Consider the following 23,316-nt stretch of genomic DNA (forward strand, 5'->3'; position numbering starts at 1 on the left):
TTGTATCTGGACGCTGCCATGAAATGAAATTGTCTGTTGTTTAAATTCTAAGAACTATTCTAACCATTTTCTTGCAGAAACCAGGCAAACAATTTATGTATTCCAAATTATATTTTTTAACTATGATTGCACTCAATTGTACTTACTTTACATTACATTACTAAATTTTACCAACCTTAAATGATTGTGACAATTATGTCGACATGCAGACATTAAAACTCTTTCTTCAGTGCACTCTGCATGTTATTATAACATTTTATGCTGTATATCAAAGTCTGGACAACCCATAAAAATTCCTATTTTTTATTCTTAATGTGAAAGAAAAACTGTCTGCTATAAAGTCACAGCAGGAAAATAAAAACTGTGAACTGAACTTTCTTGTGATTCCTCCCAAACACTTTTGATATCAAAGACAGTAGAATTTTCTGTTCAGTTTCTACTTTTAAATAGTTATGTTTAAATTCTAAACTGTTTGTGTTAAAATTCAGTTCTGCCACAAGAGAGTCCAGTCTTCTGCTTGTTAATGGACTACAAGCATTAATAAACAAAGGTAGGATATTCAGATGAGTCTTAAAGTATAAAAGTGAGGAGAGCCACAAGCAATCTGTCATATTAAAATTAAGACATTAGGAAAATTGCACTTTCTTCTTAACATAAACATGAAGTTTGTTCACAACATTTTACATTATTTCAATACGTCAGCATTGAGTAAAATCTGGTGGCATGTTCCTTAACAGGCTGTGTTGCAGAGCTATTTTTCCATCCATGAATTGAACAATTCGGTGCTATGACAGAGGACTGAAATTACCAGTAACCTGGCACTAAAACCTTGACACACAGTGCTCATATTGAGTGCTGTGTTCCCAAATGCTAAGGGACCTTGTGATGTCATTCAGGTACCAGTAATTTAATGGTCTATTATTATTATATTACTATACACCTTTACACTTTTAGGCCTCATGCACACAACAGTTTTTGTGGTCCGCATCCGAGCCGCATTTTGCGGCTCGGGTGCAGACCCATTCATTTCAAGGGGGCCGCAAAAGTGCGGACAGCACTACGTGTGCTGTCCACATCCGTTGCATCGTTCCATGGCCCTGCAAAAAAATATAGCATGTCCTATTCTTGTCCATTTTGCGGACAAGAATAGGTATGTCTACAATGGGCCACCCGTTCCGTTCCACAAATTGCGGAAGGCACATGGGCGGCTTCCATTTTTTGCGGACCACAAAAAACGGCACAGTCGTGTGCATGAGGCCTTAATATGCGTTTTTCATAAATACTTGACAAAATTTCCACGGCATAGCAGAAAGTAGATGGAACATCATGAGAGAGTAGTTGGGGGTCTAAGATTAGACAGGTAAGACAATCAATAATAGACATAAAAATATGTCTATCTCTGCACCATATTTATCATCCCCAAGCTACTGTGAAAAATCTAGTGCCAGTCTAGACAGCCTTTCCAAGTTTAGGTTATCTAAAGGCTTAGTACATCTGGGCCTCTGTGTTTAACCGCTTCCTGACTCATAATTTTTTATTAATTTTATTACTACTTATCTTCCCAGAGCTGTAACTTTTTTACAGCATTCTCTATGCAGTCAAACTAACCTGTTGCCTTTATTCTCTTGGTCAGTATCTTTATAGCAATACCACATTTATATAGTTTGTCTTGTGTTTTAATACTTAAAAAAGTACAATCATTTTTTTTTTTTTTTTTTCATCACTATATTCTGAACCTTATAGCATTTTTATATTAACCTCTACAGAGCTGTGTGAGTTTTTTTTTTTGTTTTTTGTGGCATGATCTGTAGTTTTTAGGGAAACCATGTTGGAGCCTGTATGACTTTTTGATCACTTTTGATTCTTTTATTTTAGTTAAGCAAGAAAAAAAACTGTGAATCAACCATTTTTATTAAATTCCCCCCATGGTGTTTAAAGATAGGGAATTCATTTAAGTCAGTGTTTCCCAACCAGTGTGCCCCCAGCTGTTGCAAAACTACAACTCCCAGCATGCCTGGACAGCCTTTGGCTGTGCGGGCATGCTGGGAGTTGTGCTTTTGCAACAGCTGGAGGCACACTGGTTGGGAAACACTGATTTAAGTCAACAGGTTGTACACATTTGTCTGTCTCATTGGGAATATTTGTGATATTTGTGATCATTTTAAATCAAGTCCAGTTAATATACTTTGAGTTTACATACTCGAGAGCCCTCAGAGATATAACTGTAAATTGTTTACAAGACGTTACATAGATCTGCAGTGCAACAGTAGTGCAAAAAATATTAATAACTACTTCCTTTATAACTGGGACCCAGCAAATAATTGAAGGTAAGTTAGTGATTTAGTTTGTGTTAGTGAGAAAATGATTTTAATAATCTTTTCCTTTTAACTGTAATAATAATTTTTCTTCAAGCTGAAGTTTTAAATGGACTTCAAATTAGACAAAGTATTCTTAGAAATGTTCACTTTGTTTAATTAGGAATGTAATGAGCCCATTTGCAAGAACACTACTCCTAATATTAAAACTATTAGACCAAATAATAATCGGTTTATATTGCGGCAAATGGAGATAACAAGATCGACTGGAAAAGTTATTTGTATGCCGCATTAAAGTTATCATATGACTATGAAACTATACTGGTTCCTCTAATAGCTGATCTATATGTTAGAGAAGCAACAAGATCTCTATATACTGGTTCCATTAATAGCTGATCTATATGTAACAGAATCAATATGCCTACTAAAAAAAAATATATTGGAAAGTGTGCTATACATGATGGAAAATGTAAATTAACTCAAATAGCACAAGATAATTCACTTGAACAATTCAGTTTAAAATGAGTGTATATGTAGCCATGCCGTTACCTGTTATAATGTAAATTCCAGTCACACTCCAATCAAGTAGGGATACTAAAAATTCAATACAATTAAGTACAAAGACATACACACAGGACCTAGGAGGAGTAGATCTACACTATTGTGTGCAGGCACCGATTACATCAGTCTCCTCCTAGAAGAAGAGATGCTCAGCTTTGCTTATCTACACAGTGCAAATTTCAGTGGGGACAGCCTCCTACATTGACTATGCATGCGCCAATGAAGTCTTACAGGCACAAGCATGAGATTGCATGGCAAGGCATCTGAACAGTGAGGATGCCTAGCCCTTTCGATTAGGTCATCAATTGGAATAGTGATGACGAGGAGGGGGTGAAATGGTGCTCTGAGGGGCTAGGACAGCTCTTCAGTGCTCCAAACACCTCATTTGCATAAGAATACAATTATTAAATAAGCTGCTACTGTACTTCTGATTGCAACAATAGATAGCTCATTTTATCTACTATGTTCAACGCTACCAGGCAGTATACCTGGTTTAATGGTGCTGATTATGGTGACATGCTATTTAAAGCATATTCATTATTAGCTAATTAATTATAACAGGAAAGCCAAAAAAATTCTCTTAAAAGATATAAATAACAGAATATATTCTGTGCTATTTATCCTATACCATATTTACATATCTATGTATAATTTTATTTAATAAGGCAGTAACATAGAAATGACAAGAAAAATATCTTAAACTCTTCTTAACAGTATAAATATAAAATACACATGGCCAATGGAAACTATGCTTATATTACATCTAGAGATGAGCAGATTTCACAAAAATTCGATTCGACCTATTCGCCAAATTTTTCTAAATAATTTGGTTCGATCTGAATTTATTTGTGGGGAATCACGTTAAAAAAACTGCTATTTTCTGGCTGCAGAAAGCCTTTATAGTGATGTAGAACACTGTGACTTGCAGTAACACTCATAGGGAGTCTGCTGTGGTAGCGATATAATACTGTGAGTCAGTATGACATGCAGATTACAGGCGACACTCTTAGAATCACTGCACACTTCACTTATTTAGACAGTTACGGGGCCATAACTGATCAAATAACTCAAGTGTGAACTCAGCCTTACAGGTCAATGTTAGCGTCAAGAAGAAGTGCACTCCTTTTACACTATCGACAGCTGATTCCACCTAGATGTCTATAGAACCTGTTCTATTAAACAAGTACAAGTAGAGCCCCCCCCCCCCCCCCCCGACAGAGTGGAGAGGGTTTCAGCAGTAAGTTTGTATTGATGTCACTGATTATTTTACCCTTCCTCTGATCCATCAGAACAATAACCCCCCAAAAACTGATCCTATCTGTTGAACATCCGCCTTTACTTGGACAGCATTTAGTCAGTAATCCATCAGTATTGCTAAAGCAAAAAACAAACAAAGCAGGAGTGGATCCAAAATAGAGAAGACAAGTGAATGGAATATTTGCATGTTGTCTGTGTTTTGTACCCACTCCTGCTTTTGGCTACCAAATCATAAGCCAATTCTGATGCAAAATAGGGACCATGTCATGCAGGCCTTACAGCTGTTACATAGACAGGATCCATTGTGCGTCTCATTCTTCCTTCCTTCTGACAGATCAGAAGGGTCAAATAAATGATGATGTCAGCCAGGCCGAAAGGCAAAATTGTGGCCCAGTCATGAAGTGGGGAGGGTGGGAACAGCATGAGAAGTCCACAGAGTGGCCCTATAACATACTGGTGAGGTGGAAGCAGTATGAGGAGACAACAGATTGGCCCAATGACAGAGTGTGTAGGTGGCAGCAGCAGCATCAGGAGGCCATGAGTGGCAAAATGACAGAGTGTGGAGTTGGCGGCAGCAGCATCAGGGGAGGGCCACAGGGTGTCACAATTACAGTGTGGAGGTGGCAGCAGCAGCATCATGAGGCAATAGAGTGGAAAGGTGACATAGTGTTGAAGTAGCAGCAGCATCAGGAAACCACAGAGTGGCAAGGTGACAAAGAGTGGAGGTGGCATTAGCATCAGGAGACCACAGAGTGGCAAGAAGACATAGTGTGGAGGTGGAAGAAGCATAAGGAGACCACAGAGTGACCCAGAGACAGAGTAGGGAGGTGGGTGGCAAAACCAGTACCAGCTGAAGATGGTGGGTGAAATAAGGAGCACTTGGCATCAGATGTGTGGCATCAGGTAGGTGGCAGCATCAGAATAGTAGCTGAGGCAGGTAGCCAGAAGAAACTGGTCTCTTTTGTCAAAGTGTTGGCGTGGTACCATAGATGATATAGTCTGATGCATCAGGCATTGACTGGTGGAAATCTTGGCTGATCCACGCCTCATTCATCTTGGCAAAGGTCAGAATCTCAACATTTTGGGTGGACAGGCGAGTTCATCTTGGAGTAACTATGGTCCCCCGCACTAAGCACCTGCTCTGATGCCACAATAATGGCCGGGCAGGACATCTTTTCCAGGGCAAACTCTGCCAGTTTGGTGCCACAAATCCAGTTTGGTTGCCCAGTAGTCTAGCATAAATTCAATTTGGGGTGGCAGAGTGCTGTCTAAGTATGCCACTACCTGCTGGCTAAGATCCTGCTTCAGGTAAAGCTGCTGCTGATTTTGAGTAATTTCTTTACTATGCGGGTAAAGAAAGCTGCTCATGAGTGACTCTAGACTCAAGTTGCTGCTAATGGAGCTGGAACTGCTCTTATCCCCCCAACCTGCGACAGCAGCTATGGCAGTAAAATGTGAGCATAGAGGCCTCCCTGGTCAGACCTGCAAGACGATGGAGCAGATAAGCAGCGGCCAACTGACTGCATACGATGTCTATTTTTAGGATGTCTTGAAGATGTGTGGAAGACTTTAGGAACTGCTTGACAGCCAGATTGAACATGTGTGCCATGCATGGTGCATGGCTAAGCCCTCTCTGACGCAGCACCAACACAATGTTCTTCCCGCTGTTGGTCACCATGGTTCCGATTTTGAGTTATCGCTGAGAAATCCAGGATTCAATATCTTGATGAAGGACACGGAGCAGTTCCTCCCCTATGTGACTCTGTTCGCCCAGGCAAACGAGGTGCAGAACAGCATGACACCGCCATGCCCAGCACATGTGGTATGCTGGAAGGGCACTGTGAATTCTCCATGCAGTGGAGGTTGAGTACACCGTTGAGGATAAGGAGGCAGAGGCGGACATTGTCGCAGGACCAACGGCATGAGAACGTGGAGGCGGAAACGGCGTCATCTGGCCAAGTTGTTGGTGTGGCTGTGCAGGAACCATGTTCACCCAGGGGCCATAAAGGACATGTATTGTCCCTGACCGTAGTTACAGCTCCACACGTCGGCACTGCCATGCACTTTGGCAGACACCGACATGCTCAAGAACTGGCCCACCTTCTTTTCTATATACGTGTGCAGGGCTGGCACTACCTTTTTGTCAAAGAAATGACGGCTTGGGACTGTCCACCTTGGCTTGGCACAAGCCATCAGTATTTTAAAAGGTGCAGAGTCCACCACTTGGAAAGGGAAGGACTGCAGCAACAGCAACTTGACCACGAGCACAGTCAGCTTCTGCGCCGTTGGATGAGTACACGCATCCTGCTGTCTCTTGGCAATTGCTTTGTTGATCGATTGCTCATGGAATGACTGATGACTTGAAGGAGGAGGAGCAGGAGCATCATGAGCAGCAGATTATGGGAAAGACAGACAGCTCCCTTCGGCTAAGGTGGTGGAGCCTTGACTACCTGAAATCGGGTGCGTGCCACTGGGTGATGCAGCGGTTGATGCGGCAGGCTGGACCACCACATTGGAGCCACGTTTCTCCCAGAGAACTTTATGGTGATGCTGAATATGTTGACGCAGGGCCGTGGTGCCAACATTGGCACTCTGGATACGCTTCACCTTCTGCCCACAGATACTCCAAATGGCCATGCTCACCTTCTCCGGCGAATTAACAAAAAAAAACTGCCACACCGCTGAGTAGGTGATTTGCCCCCCAACAGTCTGCACTAACTTACTGCTACTGACGCTGCCTCCGTGAACCTGTGCACCACTACCTCCCGGGCAGTTAGGCTGCTGCGAAGCAGGTGGTCTACCCTGGGCAAGTTTGGCTCCCGACCTCCAACTTCTGCCACCCTGCTGACTCCCGCCCACGCTAGCGACTTGCTGGCTTCGCCGCTGGCTCATGGGCAAATGTCCACCCTTTTCTCCCGATGATGATGAAGCCTCTTTGTCACTTGGCTCCCAAGTGCAATCAGCTACATCATCATTGAGTACTGTCTGCACAACACTGATGTCCTTCTTAACGGTCTCTGGGTCAAGAGCCTAACCCCTCACAACACCAGTTACCATGCCATTCTCCTCATCACTACTTGCCCGCCTAGCGGAGGAAGAGGCAGATGTCTCTAGATTTTAGCTAGGCAGTAGCTGCTGACTGTCCTCTAGTACCTCGTCCTCACTGTATAGTGGAGATGAGCCCACAGCATACAATACTTCTGTGGCCCTGGGAATAGAAAAGGACAAACACAGGTTGAGGAAAGGTGAGGGCAAAGGGCCTGCTCCAAATCTATTCCAACTAAGGCCTCATGCACACGACCGTTGTGTGCATCCGTGGCCGTTGTGCCGTTTTCCGCTTTTTTTCGCGGACCCATTGACTTTCAATGGGTCCGTGGAAAAATCGGAAAATGCACCGTTTAGCAGCCGCATCCGTGATCCGTGTTTCCTGGCCATGAAAAAAATAGGACCTGTCCTATTTTTTTCACGGCCGACGGTTCACGGACCCATTCAAGTCAATGGGTCCGTGAAAAAACACGGATGCACACAAGATTGTCATCCGCATCCGTGATCCGTGTCCGTTTTTTCCTATCATTTCAATGGCAAACTTGACTTAGATTTTTTTTTTCATTTTTCATGTCCGTGGATCCTCCAAAAATCAAGGAAGACCCACGGACGAAAAAACGGTCACGGATCACGGACCTACGGACCCCGTTTTTGCGGACCTTAAAAAAAAACGGTCGTGTGCATGAGGCCTTAGGGTTGTGTCTGACGAACCCACTGACTCTTGGCTGGGGGTGTCTGATGTCACTTGCGACAAAGTCGAAGATCGAGTTAACCACTCAAGAACTGCTGGGTTGCTGGTCACGACACGACCACTAGCTGAGACTGGGAGCTCAGGCCTCTCGAAGTGACCCCAGCTGCCGTGGCTCCTTACTCTGCTGCAACCTCTGCCTGAGCCAGAAACATTTAGGCTTCTGCCACTCCCCTGTGCAGGGCCTGGCACTTCTCTGCCTGACAGAATGTTAGATCAAATAAATAAAAAGGAAATTATTACACGCCACAAAAGACTTTACTACACATAAGTGCACCGCAAAGCGTTAAATGTATTTTTTTGTGTTTGTGCTAATACACGTCACAAAATGCTTTATTAGAAATAACTGCACCGCAGAACGGCAAATATATTTTTCTGTTTGTGCTAAAAAAAACACACCAAAGCCTTTACTACAGATACAGTTGCAAAAAAAGTATGTGAACCCTTGGGAATGAGATGGATTTCTGCACAAATTGGTCATAAAATGTGATCTGATCTTCATCTAAGTCCCAACAATAGACAATCACAGTCTGCTTAAACTAATAACACACAAAGAATTAAATGTTACCATGTTTCTATTGAACACACCATGTAAACATTCACAGTGCAGGTGGAAAAAGTATCTGAACCCTTGGATTTAATAACTGGTTGAACCTCCTTTGGCAGCAATAACTTCAACCAAATGTTTCCTCTAGTTGCAGATCAGACGTGCACAATGGTCAGGAGTAATTCTTGACCATTCCTCTTTACAGAACTGTTTCAGTTCAGCAATATTCTTGGGATTTCTGGTGTGAATTGCTTTCTTGAGGTCATGCCACAGCATCTCAATTGGGTTGAGGTCAGAACTCTGACTGGGCCACTCCACAAGGCGTATTTTCTTCTGTTTAAGCCATTCTGTTGTTGATTTACTTCAATGCTTTGGGTCGTTGTCCTGTTGCAACATCCATCTTCTGTTGAGCTTAAGCTGGTGGACAGATGGCCTTAAGTTCTTCTGCAAAATGTCTTGATAAAATTGGGAATTCATTTTTCCTTCGATGATAGCAATCCGACCAGGCCCTGAAGCAGCAAAGCAGCCCAAACCATGATGCCCCCACCACCATACTTCACAGTTGGGATGAGGTTTTGATGTTGGTGTGCTGTGCCTTTTTTTTCTCCACACCAAATTTTTTTCCGCTAAAACACCCTACCAAAGCCTTTACTACAGATGCGCTAATACACGTCACAAAAGGCTTTACAAGAAATAACTACACCGTAATATAGCAAATGTATATTTTTCCTTTTTGCGCTAAATCACCCCACCAAAGCCATTACTAAAGATAAGTGCACCGCAGAACGGTAAATGTATTTATTTTTCCTTTTGCACTAATACACGTCACAAAAGACTTAAAAAAAAATAATCCACCACAGAATTGTAAATTAATTTTTTGTTTTTGTGCTAAAACACCCCACTAAAGCCTTTACTAGATAAGTGCACCTTTTTTGCGCTAATACACCTCACAACAGGCTTTACAAGAAATAACTACTGTACACCGCTGAGCGGGAAATGTATTTTTTTATTTTCCACTAAAACACCCCACCAAAGCCCTTACTACAACTAAGTGCACCACAGAGCGGTAAATATATTTTTTCTTTTCCGCTAAAACACCACATCAAAGCCTTTACTACAGATAAGTGCCCTGCACAGCAGATGTATTTTTTTCTTTTTACGCTAATACATATCACAAAATGCTTTACAAGAAATAACTACACCGCTGAGCAGCAAATATATGTTTTCTTTTTCCACTAAAACACCTTACCAAATCTTTTACTACAGATAAGTGCACCGCAGAGCGGTAAAAATATTTTTTCTTTTTGCGCTAATAAACGTCACAAAAGGCTGTACAAGAAATAACTGCACTGCTGATCGGCAATTATATTTTTTATTTTTCCGCTAAAACACACCACCAAGCCTTTAATATAGATAAGTGCACCGCAGAGAGGTAAATGTATATATTTTTTTGCACTAATACATTTCAGAAAAGGCTTTACAAGAAATAACTGCACCACATAATGGCAAATATATATTTTTCTTTTTACGCTAAAACACCCCACCAAAGCATTTACTACAGATAAGCGTACTGCATAGAAACATAGAATGTGTCGGCAGATAAGAACCATTTGGCCCATCTAGTCTGCCCAATATACTAAATACTATGAATAGCCCTGGCTCTATCTTATATGAAGGATGGCCTTATGCCTATCCCATGCATGCTTAAACGCCTTCACTGTATCTGCAGCTACCAGTTCTGCAGGAAGGCTATTCCATGCATCCACTACTCTCTCAGTAAAGTAATACTTCCTGATATTACTTTTAAACCTTTGCCCCTCTAATTTAAAACTATGTTGTCTTGTAGCTGTTTTTCTTATTTTAAATATTCTCTCCTCTTTTATATTGTTGAGTCTCTTTATGTATTTAAAAGTTTCTATCATATTCCCTCTGTCTCATCTTTCTTTATAGCTATACATGTTAAGGTCCTTTAATATTTTGTGGTAAGTTTTATCCTGCAATCCATGTACTAGTTTAGTAGCTCTTCTCTGAACTCTCTCCAAAGTATCAATATCCTTCTGGAGATATGGTCTCCAGTACTGCGCACAATACTCCAAATAAGGTTTCACTGTAGAGCGGCATGAGCACTTCCCTCTTTCTACTGTTAATGCCTCTCCCTATACACTCAAGCTGCTAGCATTTCCTGCTGCTCTATGACATTGTCTGCCTACCTTTAAGTCTTCTGAAAAAATGACCCCTAAATCCCTTTCCTCAGATACTGAGGTTAGGACTGTATCACAGATTTTATATTCTGCTCTAGGGTTTTTACGCCCCAGGTGCATTATCTTGCACATATCAACATTACATTTTTATTGCCAGATTTTTGACCATTCCTCTAGTTTTCCTAAATCCTTTTCCATTTGGTGTATCCCTCCAGGAACATCAACCTTGTTACAAATCTTTGTCTCATCAGCAAAAAGAGATACCATCAAGGCCTTCTGCAATTTCACTGAAAAGATATTAAACAATATGGGTCCCAGAACAGATTCCTGAGGTACCCCACTGGTAACAAGACCATGGTCTGAATATACTGCATTGACTACAACCCTCTGTTGTCTGTCCCTCAGCCACTGCCTAATCCATTCAACACAATGGGAGTCTAAGCACAAAGACTGCAATTTATTGATAAGCCTTCTATGTGGGACAGTTTTTAAAAGCCTTACTAAAGTCTAGTTAAACGATGTCTACTGCACCTCCACCATCTATTATTTTAGTCACCCAATCCAAAAAATCTATAAGATTAGTTTGACATGATCTCCCTGAAGTAAACACATGCTGTTTTTCATCTTTTAATCTGTGGGATTTTAGATGTTCCACAATCCTCTCCTTAAGTATAGTTTACATTAATTTCCCCACTATTGATGTCAGGCTTACTGGCCTATAGTTGCCCGATTCCTCCCTACTACCTTTCTTGTGAATGGGCACAGCATTTGCTAATTTCAAATCTTCTGGGACAACTCCTGTTACCAGTGATTGGTAAAATAAATCTGTTAATGGTTTTGCTAGTTCACCGCTAAAAGCTCTTTTAATAGCTTTGGGTGCATAGCGGTAAATTTATATTTTTTTTAGCTAATTAATACATGTCACAAAAGGCTTTATTAGAAATAACTACACCACAGAATGGCAAATTCATTTTTTCTACTTGCGCTAAAAACAAACAACCAAAGCCTTTTTCTACAAATTAGTGCACCACAGAGCCTTAAATGTATTTTTTTCTTTTTGCGCTAATACACGGCACAAAAGGCTTTACAATAAATAACTACTCCACTAAGCGGAAAATATATTTTTATTTTTCTGCTAAATAACCCCACCAATGGCTTTACTACAGGTAAGTGCACTGCAGAGCTGTAAATTTATTTTTTTATTTTTGCGCTAATACACGTAACAAAAGGCTTACAATAAATAACTACTCCGCTAAGCAGCAAATATATTTTTTCTTTTTCTGCTAAAAAAAACCCAATCAAAGCCTTTACTACAGATAAGTGCACAGCAGAGCAGTAAATGTATTTATTTTTTTGCGCTAATACACGTCACAAAAGGCTTTACAAAAAATAACTGCACCGCAGAACGGCAATTTTTATTTTATTTTTCCGCTATAACACCTCACCAAAACCTTTACTACAGATAAGTGCACCTTTTTGAACTAATACAAGTCACAATATGCTTTACAAGAAATAACTACACCGCTGAGCGGCAAATATATTTTTTCTTTTTGCACTAAAGCCTTTACTACAGATAAGTGCACCGCAGAGCAGTAAATGTGTTTTTTTCTTTTTGTGCTAATACACGTCACAAACGGCATTGCAAAAAATATTTACACTGCTGAGCGGTAAATATATTTTTTCTTTTTCAGCTAAAACACTGCACCAAAGCCTTTACTACAGATAAGTGCACCGCAGACCGGCTAATGTATTTTTTCTTATTGCACTAATACACCTCATAACAGGCTTTATAAGAAAAAACTACACCGCTGAACAGCAAACATATTTTTTATTTTTCCGCTAAAACACCCCACCAATGCTTTAACTACAGATTATTGCACCACAGAGCGGTAAATGTATTTTTTCTTTTTGCACTAATACACATCACAAAAGGCTTTACAAGAAATAATTGCACTGCAGAATGGCAAATTAATGTTTTTCTTTTTACGCTAAATCACCTCACCAAAGCCTTTACTACAGATAAGTGCACCTCAGAGAGGTAAATGTATTTTTTCTCTTTGCGCTATTATACATCAAAAAAGGCTTTACAAGAAATAACTACACCGCTGAGCAGCAAATGTATTTTTTTCTTTTTTCACTAAAACATCCCACCAAAGCCTTTACTACAGATAAGTGCACCGCAACACGGTAAATGTATTCTTTCTTTTTGCGCTAATACATGTCACAAAAGGCTTTACAAGAAATAACTACACTGCTGAGCGGCAAATATTTTTTTCTTTTTCCGTAAAAACCCCCCACCAAAGCCTTTGCTACAGATAAGTGCACCGCGGAGCTGTTTGAAATATATAACTGCACCACTGAACGGCAAATAATATATATTTTTGTGCCACTAATACCTGCCAAAAAGGGCTTTAGAACATATAACTGCACCGCTAATCAGCAAATAGGCCCTTATTTTTTTTTCCACTTATATACGCAACAAAAGGCTTTAGAACATATAACTACACTGCTGAACTGCAAATAATATATATTCTTGGCCACTAATATACTCCAAAAAGGGCTTTAGAACATATAACTGCACCGCTGGACAGCAAATATATATATTTTTTGCCACTAATAGATGCCAAAAAAGGCTTTAGACCATATAACTGCACCGCTAAACAGGAAAAAAAAATATATATATATATATATATATATTATTTTTTTTTTATCCCTTCCCCACACAATGGCAAATACTTTTTTTCTGCCACTAATACACGCCAAAAAGGGCTTTAGAACATACAACTGCACCACTGAACGGCAAATAATATATGTTTTTTCCACTAATACACACCAAAAAGGGCTTTAGAACATACATAGTAACTGCACTGCTGAACAAAAAATAGGCCCATTTTTTTTCCCACTTATATATGCCACAAAAGGCTTTAGAACATATAACTACATTGCTGAACGGCAAATAAAATAGATATATTTTTTAGAACATATAATTGCACAGTTGAGCGTCATATAAAATATATTTTTGTGCCAATAATACACACCAAAAAGGGCATTAGAACATATAACTGCACCGCTGAACGGCAAATACTATATATTTTTTTTGCTACTAAAACACACCAAAAAGGGCTGTAATTTTCTCACTTTACCACACAACAGCTAATAAGCCCTTTTTTCCCACTAATACAAGTCAAAAAATGCTATAGAAAATATAACTGCACCGTACAAGGGCAAATAAGACATTGAAATATTTTCTTGTAATAAACCCTGCTTGTGGCTGTATCAAACAACACTTGCACTCCAAAAACAAGAATGGTTTGCTGGAATTACAGAGCTGTATAATGGCAATTTGGATCCGCAGTCAGTGCAGTAAGGTGTAATAGGATTGTTGCTATTACCCAGTCTGTAAACTCCCCTACTGAACCCTGTTCTGCTTCAATACTGTGGAATGATTCCTCCCTATCCTTTCCTTGAACTTCTATACAGCAATATAAAGTTTTAAAGTCTTTTCTACCACCGTCCCTAGCACCTACTGATGTTTCTCCCTGCACTTAGTACACTGGAAAATGGCTGAATCTAAGATGGCTTAGGCTATTTATAGGGCTGTGGCATCACCTGGCTGGCTGCTGATTGGTTGCATGCATGGCATTGTGGGTAATCCCTCATTCCCAGAGTTTCTTGTTCCTTGTCCTAACATGTGCATCAGCCATTTTAGCTAAAAATTTGATTTGTTGTCACAAAGGATGAGGAAATTTGGATTTAGTGCAAATCTAATTTTTCCTGAAATTGCAATCAAATTCCACTTTGTCAACTTTCATTTGCTCATCTCTAATTATCTAATTATATCACTTAAATTATGTCTATTCAACTTCAATTACATTATATTTAAAATTATTTTTTTGCTTATTGTTTTTTTTTTCTTTGCTAGGTTTTCATGTCTATATCATTATGTAACAATATAGTTTTAAAATATTCCCTATTTTATCATACTCTAAAATTGATTTGAACAATAGAATTGATATGGATAAATGTATATGATTCTAATGTTTTATGCTTAAAAGGGTTGTTTCACTACAGCAAATTGTATTTATTATGTAGAGAAAGTTATTACATGACACTTACTAATCTATTGTTATTATCCATATTACCTCATTTGCTTCATTCATTTTTCCATCACATTATGCACTGCTCGTTTCCATGGTGACGACCACACTGCAATCCAGTAGCTGATGGATTGCAAGGTGGTCATAGCCATGGAAACAGGCAGTGTATTATGTGATGGAAAAATGAATCCAGCCAGCAAAGGAAGCAATATGGAGAATCACAATACATTAGTAAGTGCCCTGTATTAACTTTCTCTACATAAATGCCATTTGCTGAAGTGACACAACCCCTTTAAGTTACAGTCAATGTGCTAAAAAAAAAAACATACATCTATCATGTCAACCTTCTACATTTACAAACCCTTTATGAGGAAGGCAGAAGTCCCTGTTGCTGATCCATTTTTCTTAGAGAAATGAGAATTACAATATGACTGGCTATCATGCACTTTAAATAACTCCCCCAGACTTTTATTTTGTGCATCTTGAAATATATAAATTTTAAGTGTTTTTGATACCTCTCTTTGATATATCTCTCTATTCTAGACACATATCTGATGCTACTCCATTCAAGTCTGTTCCATATAGATGATCTAAGTAATTTAATCAAATATTTGTATAATCTTACTACTTTATTTAGCTTAATCTAGAAAATTCATGGTACAATAACACAGGGACTGTGTATCTGTTTTCACAAACATAAATGTAAGCTCTTCCTCTAGATACTCTCACTCAAAAAAATAAGGTAAAAGAGAACAGGATGACAAGCCTTACCAACTAAAAGGTATATAGCTCCAGTGCAAAGTGCTACCTGATAAACTGGCTAAAGGCCCCTTTACATGGGATAGCTAAGCAAGCAATTATCAGCAATGAACAGTTAGTTCTTGTTGATTGACTACTCGTCAGAAGTGGTGAGAGATTCACTTACAAGCAGCAATCATCCTTCTGTATGGGGGTGAGCTATCACTACTGAGATTGTTTGTCCTCACAGAGAATCATATTTACAGAGGATGATCTGCTGCCTATGATCAATTATTTAGGGTACCACATCAACTATGGGTTCTTCTAATGAACATTCATCTGGTAAACGGTGGCACCTTTGCATGCACCAATTATTGTGAATGAACATTTGTGTGAACATTTGACCTTGAAAATGAGGCAGTATAAAGAAACATTCATTTTTTTTAAAGTTACTATATATTCATACTAGACTTACAAATACCACCCCATGCCATGCCATATCAGGCCATGCAAATACATAATCTCACAGCTAAGGCAATAACCTGCCAGAAGGTATGATCCACAAAAATGGTGTACCAACAGACAGTTATTCACAGAATGCCACCACTAAAACATAGCCTTTATTCTAGTTACATTTAAAATCAAAATAACCCTCTAAATACAAAAAAATAAAAAATAAAGATTTTTTTTCTCTCCAAAAAATAAAGAAAATAACAGGTGTAATTTAGCCTGGCTGTAAACTCATTTTTTTCTGGGATTCTGTCCATAGGTCTGACCTTATTCTTGGTGCCCTGCCTACAAAACGGAATAGCCGCCCCGATAGGGCTGATCCCATATCAGGACCCTCCTATATACCCTTTGGGGTGGCCCTGATAATGGGATGGAGAACTTCCTATTGTACACTGGTTGGTGGACTATCATAGGCACCAAAAATAACAAACAAATCAAGTATGGAACCATCATATATATGTCAACCACCATTAAGTTAAATCACCATAAACTTGTGTCAGTCACAATTCAAATGGCAACTCCTTAGATAGTATTTCGAGAGTCACTTTAATGTTGCCCCATATTTGTATCAATTATTTTTGGCCTGATGGTAACTCCTGATAATTTAGTCCCTGATTATTCTTAATCACTTAATTAATGGTGATTGACATATATATGCTAGTTCTATACTTGATTTGTTTGTTATTTTTGGTGCCTATGGTAATCCACCAACCAGTCTACACTAGGAGGTTCTCCATCCCCTTATCAGGGTCACCCCAGGGGTATATAGGAGGTTTCTGATACAGGATTGCCCTATAGGGGCAGTTATTTCGTTTTGTAGGCAGGGCACCAAGAATAGGGTGAGACCTAGGGACAGAGTCCCAGAAAAGAATGAATCTACATTCAGGCTAAATTACCCCTGTTTTTTTATTTATTTATTTTTAGATTTTTTTTGTTTTCACAATTATTTTTTTCGCATTCAGAGGGTTATTTTGATTTTATATGTAACTAGAATAAAGGCTAGGTTTTAATGGTGGCATTCTGTGAATACAAACACATAAGAAATTATACATTATAACAGTCGTTTGAATGGAGAGAGAGAGAGAGAGGATGAAGCCCTAGTCAGACATCTCAGATGGAGGTTTATCTCCTCTGAGGACAAAGGTTTGAACAAATTGAAATCCAGCAGCCCAGTCCTTTCCCATGAAAGTTTGTCTCACAACAATCAAATGTGCATAGCCACCTTAAGGCTAAGTGGTCTGGTGACTGGTGGTGGACACAGAGGGTTTAACTCAATTGCTATTTTTATTAGCCAACAATGATTATCTAAAATTTAGCAAATGTAATTACCCACATCATCATTAGAGCTATACTGAATAAAATTTGCGTATGAGGTACTACAAAACTGCATACTGTATGTGCCTAAATCATGAGCCATTCTTGGGTTTTGAGCATGGATAATGAGAAGAACAAAATTAGATATCTAGCTACTTACAGAAGCCTCATCTTTCTACTATATTAGGGGACAAAATGTTAAACTTATAAAAATTGCACCAAAATATCTCTAGCTGAAAAAGGACTTGAAGGATTAATTCTTTTTGCAAAAACACAACCATAATTTTTTACAAAAGTATCAGATTTTTACTGAACAAAAATGTTTTTCTTTTTTTTTTTTGTGCCAACTGTACTTTCATTCTGCTTTTATTTCTAACTTTACTAGGGAGATTAGAAGAAATACTAAATGTTTATGATTTATTTAAGGAGATTTAGCATGATGTAAAAGTATTGAAAATTATTATATAGAATGCCATATCATATCATGACTTGTAAAGAATTTGTACTGCTAGTGTTAAGAGGGCAATTATATTTTTTGCTTTGACATTTGGTTAGAGCTATTTGCTCTATATGCATCTTAATTATATATAGTCATATAGTGCATACAAGTACATATATTACTTACTTTGCCAACATACAAAGGTTCTGTGCCAGTGTATTCCTCAAGGACAAAGAACTGGTTCCAAACCCAACTCCGCTTTGTCCTTGATTTTCCAGACTGAATATAGGGCTTGGATGTAGACATTGAGAGCTCAGCTTGGCTTATTCCAGAGAGACAGCAAAAAATAGCTATAAGCTGAAGATAATGACACATTTCATGTTTGCCCATCTTCATTTTCTCACTTTTATTAAAATATTACTATGAAAGAAGCAGTTCCCAAATGTATTCTTATAAAATCCAGTCTTGATCCAGACAGTGTTTAGTTGTTGAGGGTGGAAGGTTACTCGAAGAATATATCCACAGGAAAATGGTTTAGTAACTATGAGAAAAACAGATGAAAAAAGTTGGAAGAGTCTAAAGAAAAAGTTAAATTTTTTATGCTTTATCAAAATGTTTTTAAAGCTCTAAATATATTGTGAGACACTTAGTGCACTTACCATAGAGGTTAAAATAGAGGTTTACACTATAGGACCTATAGCGTGATGACAGTAATAAGGGCTTATTTCCCCTCTAGGGCTGAATTATTGTATATATTACACTCTGGGTTAATTATAAAATGAACATGTCATTTAACTAATTAAATTAATATTTCCATCTCAAAATGGACATTAAAAAGATTAGCCAAATAGGAGTCAAATAAATAAGGGCTCTTTCACACTTGCGTTGTCCGGATCCGTCGTGTATTTGCCGGAATTACATGCCGGATCCGGAAAAACTCAAGTGAACTGAAAGCATTTGTAGACGGATCAGTCTTCAAAATGCATCCAGTGTTACTATGGCAGCCAGGACGCTATTAAAGTCCTGGTTGCCATAGTAGTAGTGGGGAGCGGGGGAGCAGTATACTTACCATCCGTGCGGCTCCCGGGGCGCTCCAGAATGACGTCAGAGCGCCCCATGCACATGGATGATGTGATCCATGCGATCACGTCATCCATGCGCTTGGGGCGCCCTGACATCACTCTGGAGCGCCCCGGGAGGCGCACAGACGGTAAGTATACTGCTCCCCCGCTCCCCACTACACTTTACCATAGCAGACAGGACTTTAGCGTCCTGGCAGCCATGGTAACCATTCAGAAAAATCTAAACGTCGGATTCGGTAATGTGCCAAAACGAATTTTAGCTTAAGGCCAGATCCGGATTAATGCCTTTCAATGGGCATTAATTCCGGATCCGACCTTGCGGCAAGTGTTCAGGATTTTTGGCCGGAGCAAAAAGTGCAGCATGCTGCGGTATTTTCTCTGGCCAAAAAACGTTCCGGTCCGGAACTGAACACATTCTGAACGGATTTCTCTCCATTCAGAATGCATGGGGATAATCCTGATCAGGATTCTTGATGACGGAACTCTATGCCAAAACAGAAGAACGCAAGTGTGAAAGAGCCCTTAAGCTGTATATTATAAAATAAAATAAAAATATTTTTCTAACGTTTACTATTTTCCAAAAGAACAAATATGAATGGCTTAAAAATAAAAAATAATTTCTTTAAATTAAAAACAGCAGCTTTAGAAAGTATGAATCTTTTATTAAAATATACTAAAGCAGAATTGTTTTCCATTATAATGAAGCAAAATTTTCATGAGAATGACATACAATCTAACAATGGCCATTGAGGCCTGGTAATACATAACTATAGATGAGATCAAACAGAGAACTACTCAGTAGTGGTTACTAACTAACATCTCAGTGCTATAAAAGTTTAAAAAAAAGTTCTCTTTAAACTGACTTATCAATCATCAGACTTTCCAAGTCTACCTTTTCACCAACATTCTGGTATGTGTATCTGCTGTATTTCATGATAAGGAATAGGTAAACTCAGTGGCCTGATCATCAAGTGGAAAAGTCATTTTTAGAATTGACATTATATGGACAAAAAATATTGGGAGATCTATACCTTCAGGAGTTCTTAAGATATTAAATTCTAAAACCATAAGTATTAATATGGAGTTGGCCCCTCCTTTGCAGCTAAATCTGCTTCTACTTTTCCGGGAAATCTTTCTACAAGACTTTTTGTCTGTTTATTCTGAAGAGCGTTTGTGAGGTCAGAGTGCGATGTTGAACAAAGGTGTTTGATGAGGTGGAGGTCAGGGCACTGCCAGTCAAGTTCTTTCACACCAAACCCATCCAACCATGCTTTTAGAGAATTTATCTACATTTGGCGCCAAAATGATAAAAATCAAAGGGGACCCGGCATGCATGTGGAACCTACACCCCCTGAATTTCTTGGTCGCTGTCATGGCACTTAACAGGTAGAACTTAGTGTTAGGTTTCCGTGTTACAGAGATCGCCTTGACATGCGGCAGACGGGCTCAAATAATTTTGTACAAAATGTATTTGCCAAGCATCTCTACTTTATTAGCATGGCATAGGCATTATAATATGTTTTTCTACTTTATTTGGTTCGCAGAGAGCTGTTGCATTATATGATGTGTTGTTTTATGTTTCCAGTAATAGCAGCGTGCACCTGCGCTTGTGGATGGGATGTGCTAACCAACCCCGTTTGTGTTTCCACTATATTTTATAGTGCTATATATTCGTTTTTGACCCACGCCTGTATTGATTGCGTAATATTCACATGTTACACGATCATTACCTTGCTGATTTTCGAGTAAAAAAAATAAAAATGCAGACTAAAACAAATATTCAATTTGCAAATATTTGACAAATATTCTACAAAATATTTGCAAAATATCAGAAATTCGAATATGACCCCTGTTGCTCATCAGTAATTATAACAGGATGTGCAGCCATATTGTTTGTCACTTATACATTATACATTAAGCATTTTCCAACTTGCCTTTCATATGATGTCACAGAGGGAAATCAGATCAAAAAAGCCATAAAACGTCAAGAAAAAAACTTTCTGCTGATAACTCCAGTGGTAACTATTGACAAAATAATTTTCTCATTCATACTATGAAAAACATTTTAGTGGCCAGATATGGATATGTGCATGTGATTTAGAATAAGAGGGACATAATAAATATCAACTTGACCTATCTTTATTGGAAGTCAGTTGTTTCTTGCCGACTAAATTAACCCAGGTTCAAGTAATTAATTTGTGTGAACGCTTGTTTAATGTATGTTAATCAGAAGAAACCAGACGATTCAGAAGATTGATGACAAATATGAAAGCAGACAAATATCTCCCAAATGGAACTGGTCAGGTTGGAATCTATGCTAATATCAGCTATACACTTCAAATGCAAGCTGTCAGAGTAGGCAGCAGGTGGTGAGCATGTTAATGTTATCAGTTTATGGGTCAGGATAGACAGCAGAACATGAAGCCTATATGGAAATAATGTGGAAATCAAAAACTAATTATCTAGTTATGAAAAAGGCTTCATCTGTACATTGAGTATATAAATGTGTGTGTATTTGGTGATTTATATTACTCCAGATTCAGATATAGCTCCTGGAAAGGAGTTAAAGAGTGAATACCAGGGACTACCAAGATAGGCTTAGCCAAAAGTCATATCTTTTGATTGGATAAAAGGTCCTTTGTTTTCTTTTAACATGGATTTCTGAAGAGGTCCAGGATGGTGGATCCGTAGTAAAAAAATAAATAAATAATAATTAAAAAGCTTCCTATTATAACTTTATGAACATGGTAGACACTCTACTTTGCACTTACTATACATAAAATTACTGAGAAAATGTTATAATTCTAAGTAACAATATTATGGATTACAATATAGTTATTCCTCATTATGCTGATATAATTTAATTAACTTTCATTAACTATTCCTTTTGCTGTTGATTGTTTCCTCCACGGTACGTGTATATATTTCCTACTTCCTCTCAGATGTCAGTTTGAGTTGCCAGTTTTGACAGGAAAGAATTATAAATTTGCTAATTTTCATAAAACAATTTACATATTGCTGTATCTGCATCTTTGTTACAGTAATACGTATTAATCACATTTTACGAAAATAATATAATGATTTAATTTTACTATATAATAGGGAATCATTCGTATTATTCTAGAATATAGCACACGTAACAAAAGGTAAAAAAAGATTATAATGTATAGTGTATATACCTGGATTTTCCCGGGTGTACATCTATATAAATATTTTATAATGCTTACTTAGAAATACTCATTGTTGTCTTTGGCCCAGATAGAAGAGGTAGAGAAAACATTCTCAATTTTCTATATTTTTCTTTTTTTCTTTTTCTTTTAAGGCCACCATACACATTACTGTATTGTTGGCCCAACCTGCTGAGAATGGCACGTTTGGTGACAGTTTAATGTGTATGTGTCTAGAGAGTGAATGCTGGGAGGAATTAAATATTTTTTGACTGATCTTTTTATTCTCCTGGGAGATCAGCTGCCTCCAGAAATCAGCCAAGCCGAGAGTGTATATTTATGGGAAAGCAGTGAAGGAGTCAGGAAAGATGGCTGATGGTCAGTCAACAGATATTTAATATACACTGACAAGCAAAAGGATAACAATGTTTCAAACTTTTGACTTTCAGGCTCCATATCTTACCATCCACTACAGCTTCGAACGTAAGACAACCATAATTTTTATAGACAATCATCTTGGCTATCTCATACATAAATTGGACTTCAAATTTTTAGCATATGATTACTGATGCAGATTCTTGTCATGTAACTGCATTGTTACTGTTTTGCTCTTGGTGGTGGAACATATATTTTCTACTTGTATACTACAAATTGCAACCTATTCTCGCGTTCCCTAATAGCTCAGTGTGTTATTAGGTTAATTTTCTAGCAAAAGGTCACTGGTTTGAATCAGGAGCAGCTGTGAAGATTTACCAAGAAAAGAGAAATAGCATCAATAGCAGTAAGGTCTTTTGTGATTCAGAGTCATAATCGTGCCCTAACAACCTTCAGCCATCAAGGCATGACAGGAGTTGCAGATTTGCAGCAGCTGGAGAGCCGCAGGTTGGGGAACACAGGTCTACAATATTGTAAGAAGACTGTTAGAGATGAGTGAATAATCAAAAAGTTCAATTCGGCTGATTCGCCGAATAAAAAAAAAATATTGCTTTGTCAAGAAGCGCAGTAATTAGCGAGTGCAATGACAGAGAGTTGCGATAGAGCCGCCCCCATCATTGTATCCATCAGATGCTGCATTTATGCGTGATCGCAGCATCTGAGTGTAAAAACTGTGTAAAATTAAATCAAACTTACTGCCTCCATTTGCTCATGACGGGCCGGCCACCGCCATATTGCTTGAAGATCTGGAGCGAAATCTCGCGCGGCTCGAGATTACGTCATCACACCGGCCGGCGTGGTGACGTCATACATCACCAAGCACAGTATTTCAGCCGAGATCTTCAATCAAGATGGAGGCT

The 23,316-nt window shown here is 38.6% G+C and overlaps 1 protein-coding gene across 1 annotated transcript in view; it reads right to left on the reverse strand.

Annotated features, from left to right (window-relative positions):
- LOC122938015 (cadherin-7) overlaps positions 1-18,168 on the reverse strand; it is a 279,605-nt gene extending 261,437 nt beyond the window's left edge. Inside the window, exon 1 of the mRNA XM_044293272.1 lies at positions 17,959-18,168. Within this exon, the coding sequence (XP_044149207.1) occupies positions 17,959-18,168 (210 nt within the window). The remainder of the gene's footprint in view (positions 1-17,958) is intronic.
- Between the last annotated feature and the right edge of the window lie 5,148 nt (positions 18,169-23,316).

This window comes from Bufo gargarizans, chromosome 5 (assembly GCF_014858855.1).
Source record: "Bufo gargarizans isolate SCDJY-AF-19 chromosome 5, ASM1485885v1, whole genome shotgun sequence".
Taxonomy (NCBI): domain Eukaryota; kingdom Metazoa; phylum Chordata; class Amphibia; order Anura; family Bufonidae; genus Bufo; species Bufo gargarizans.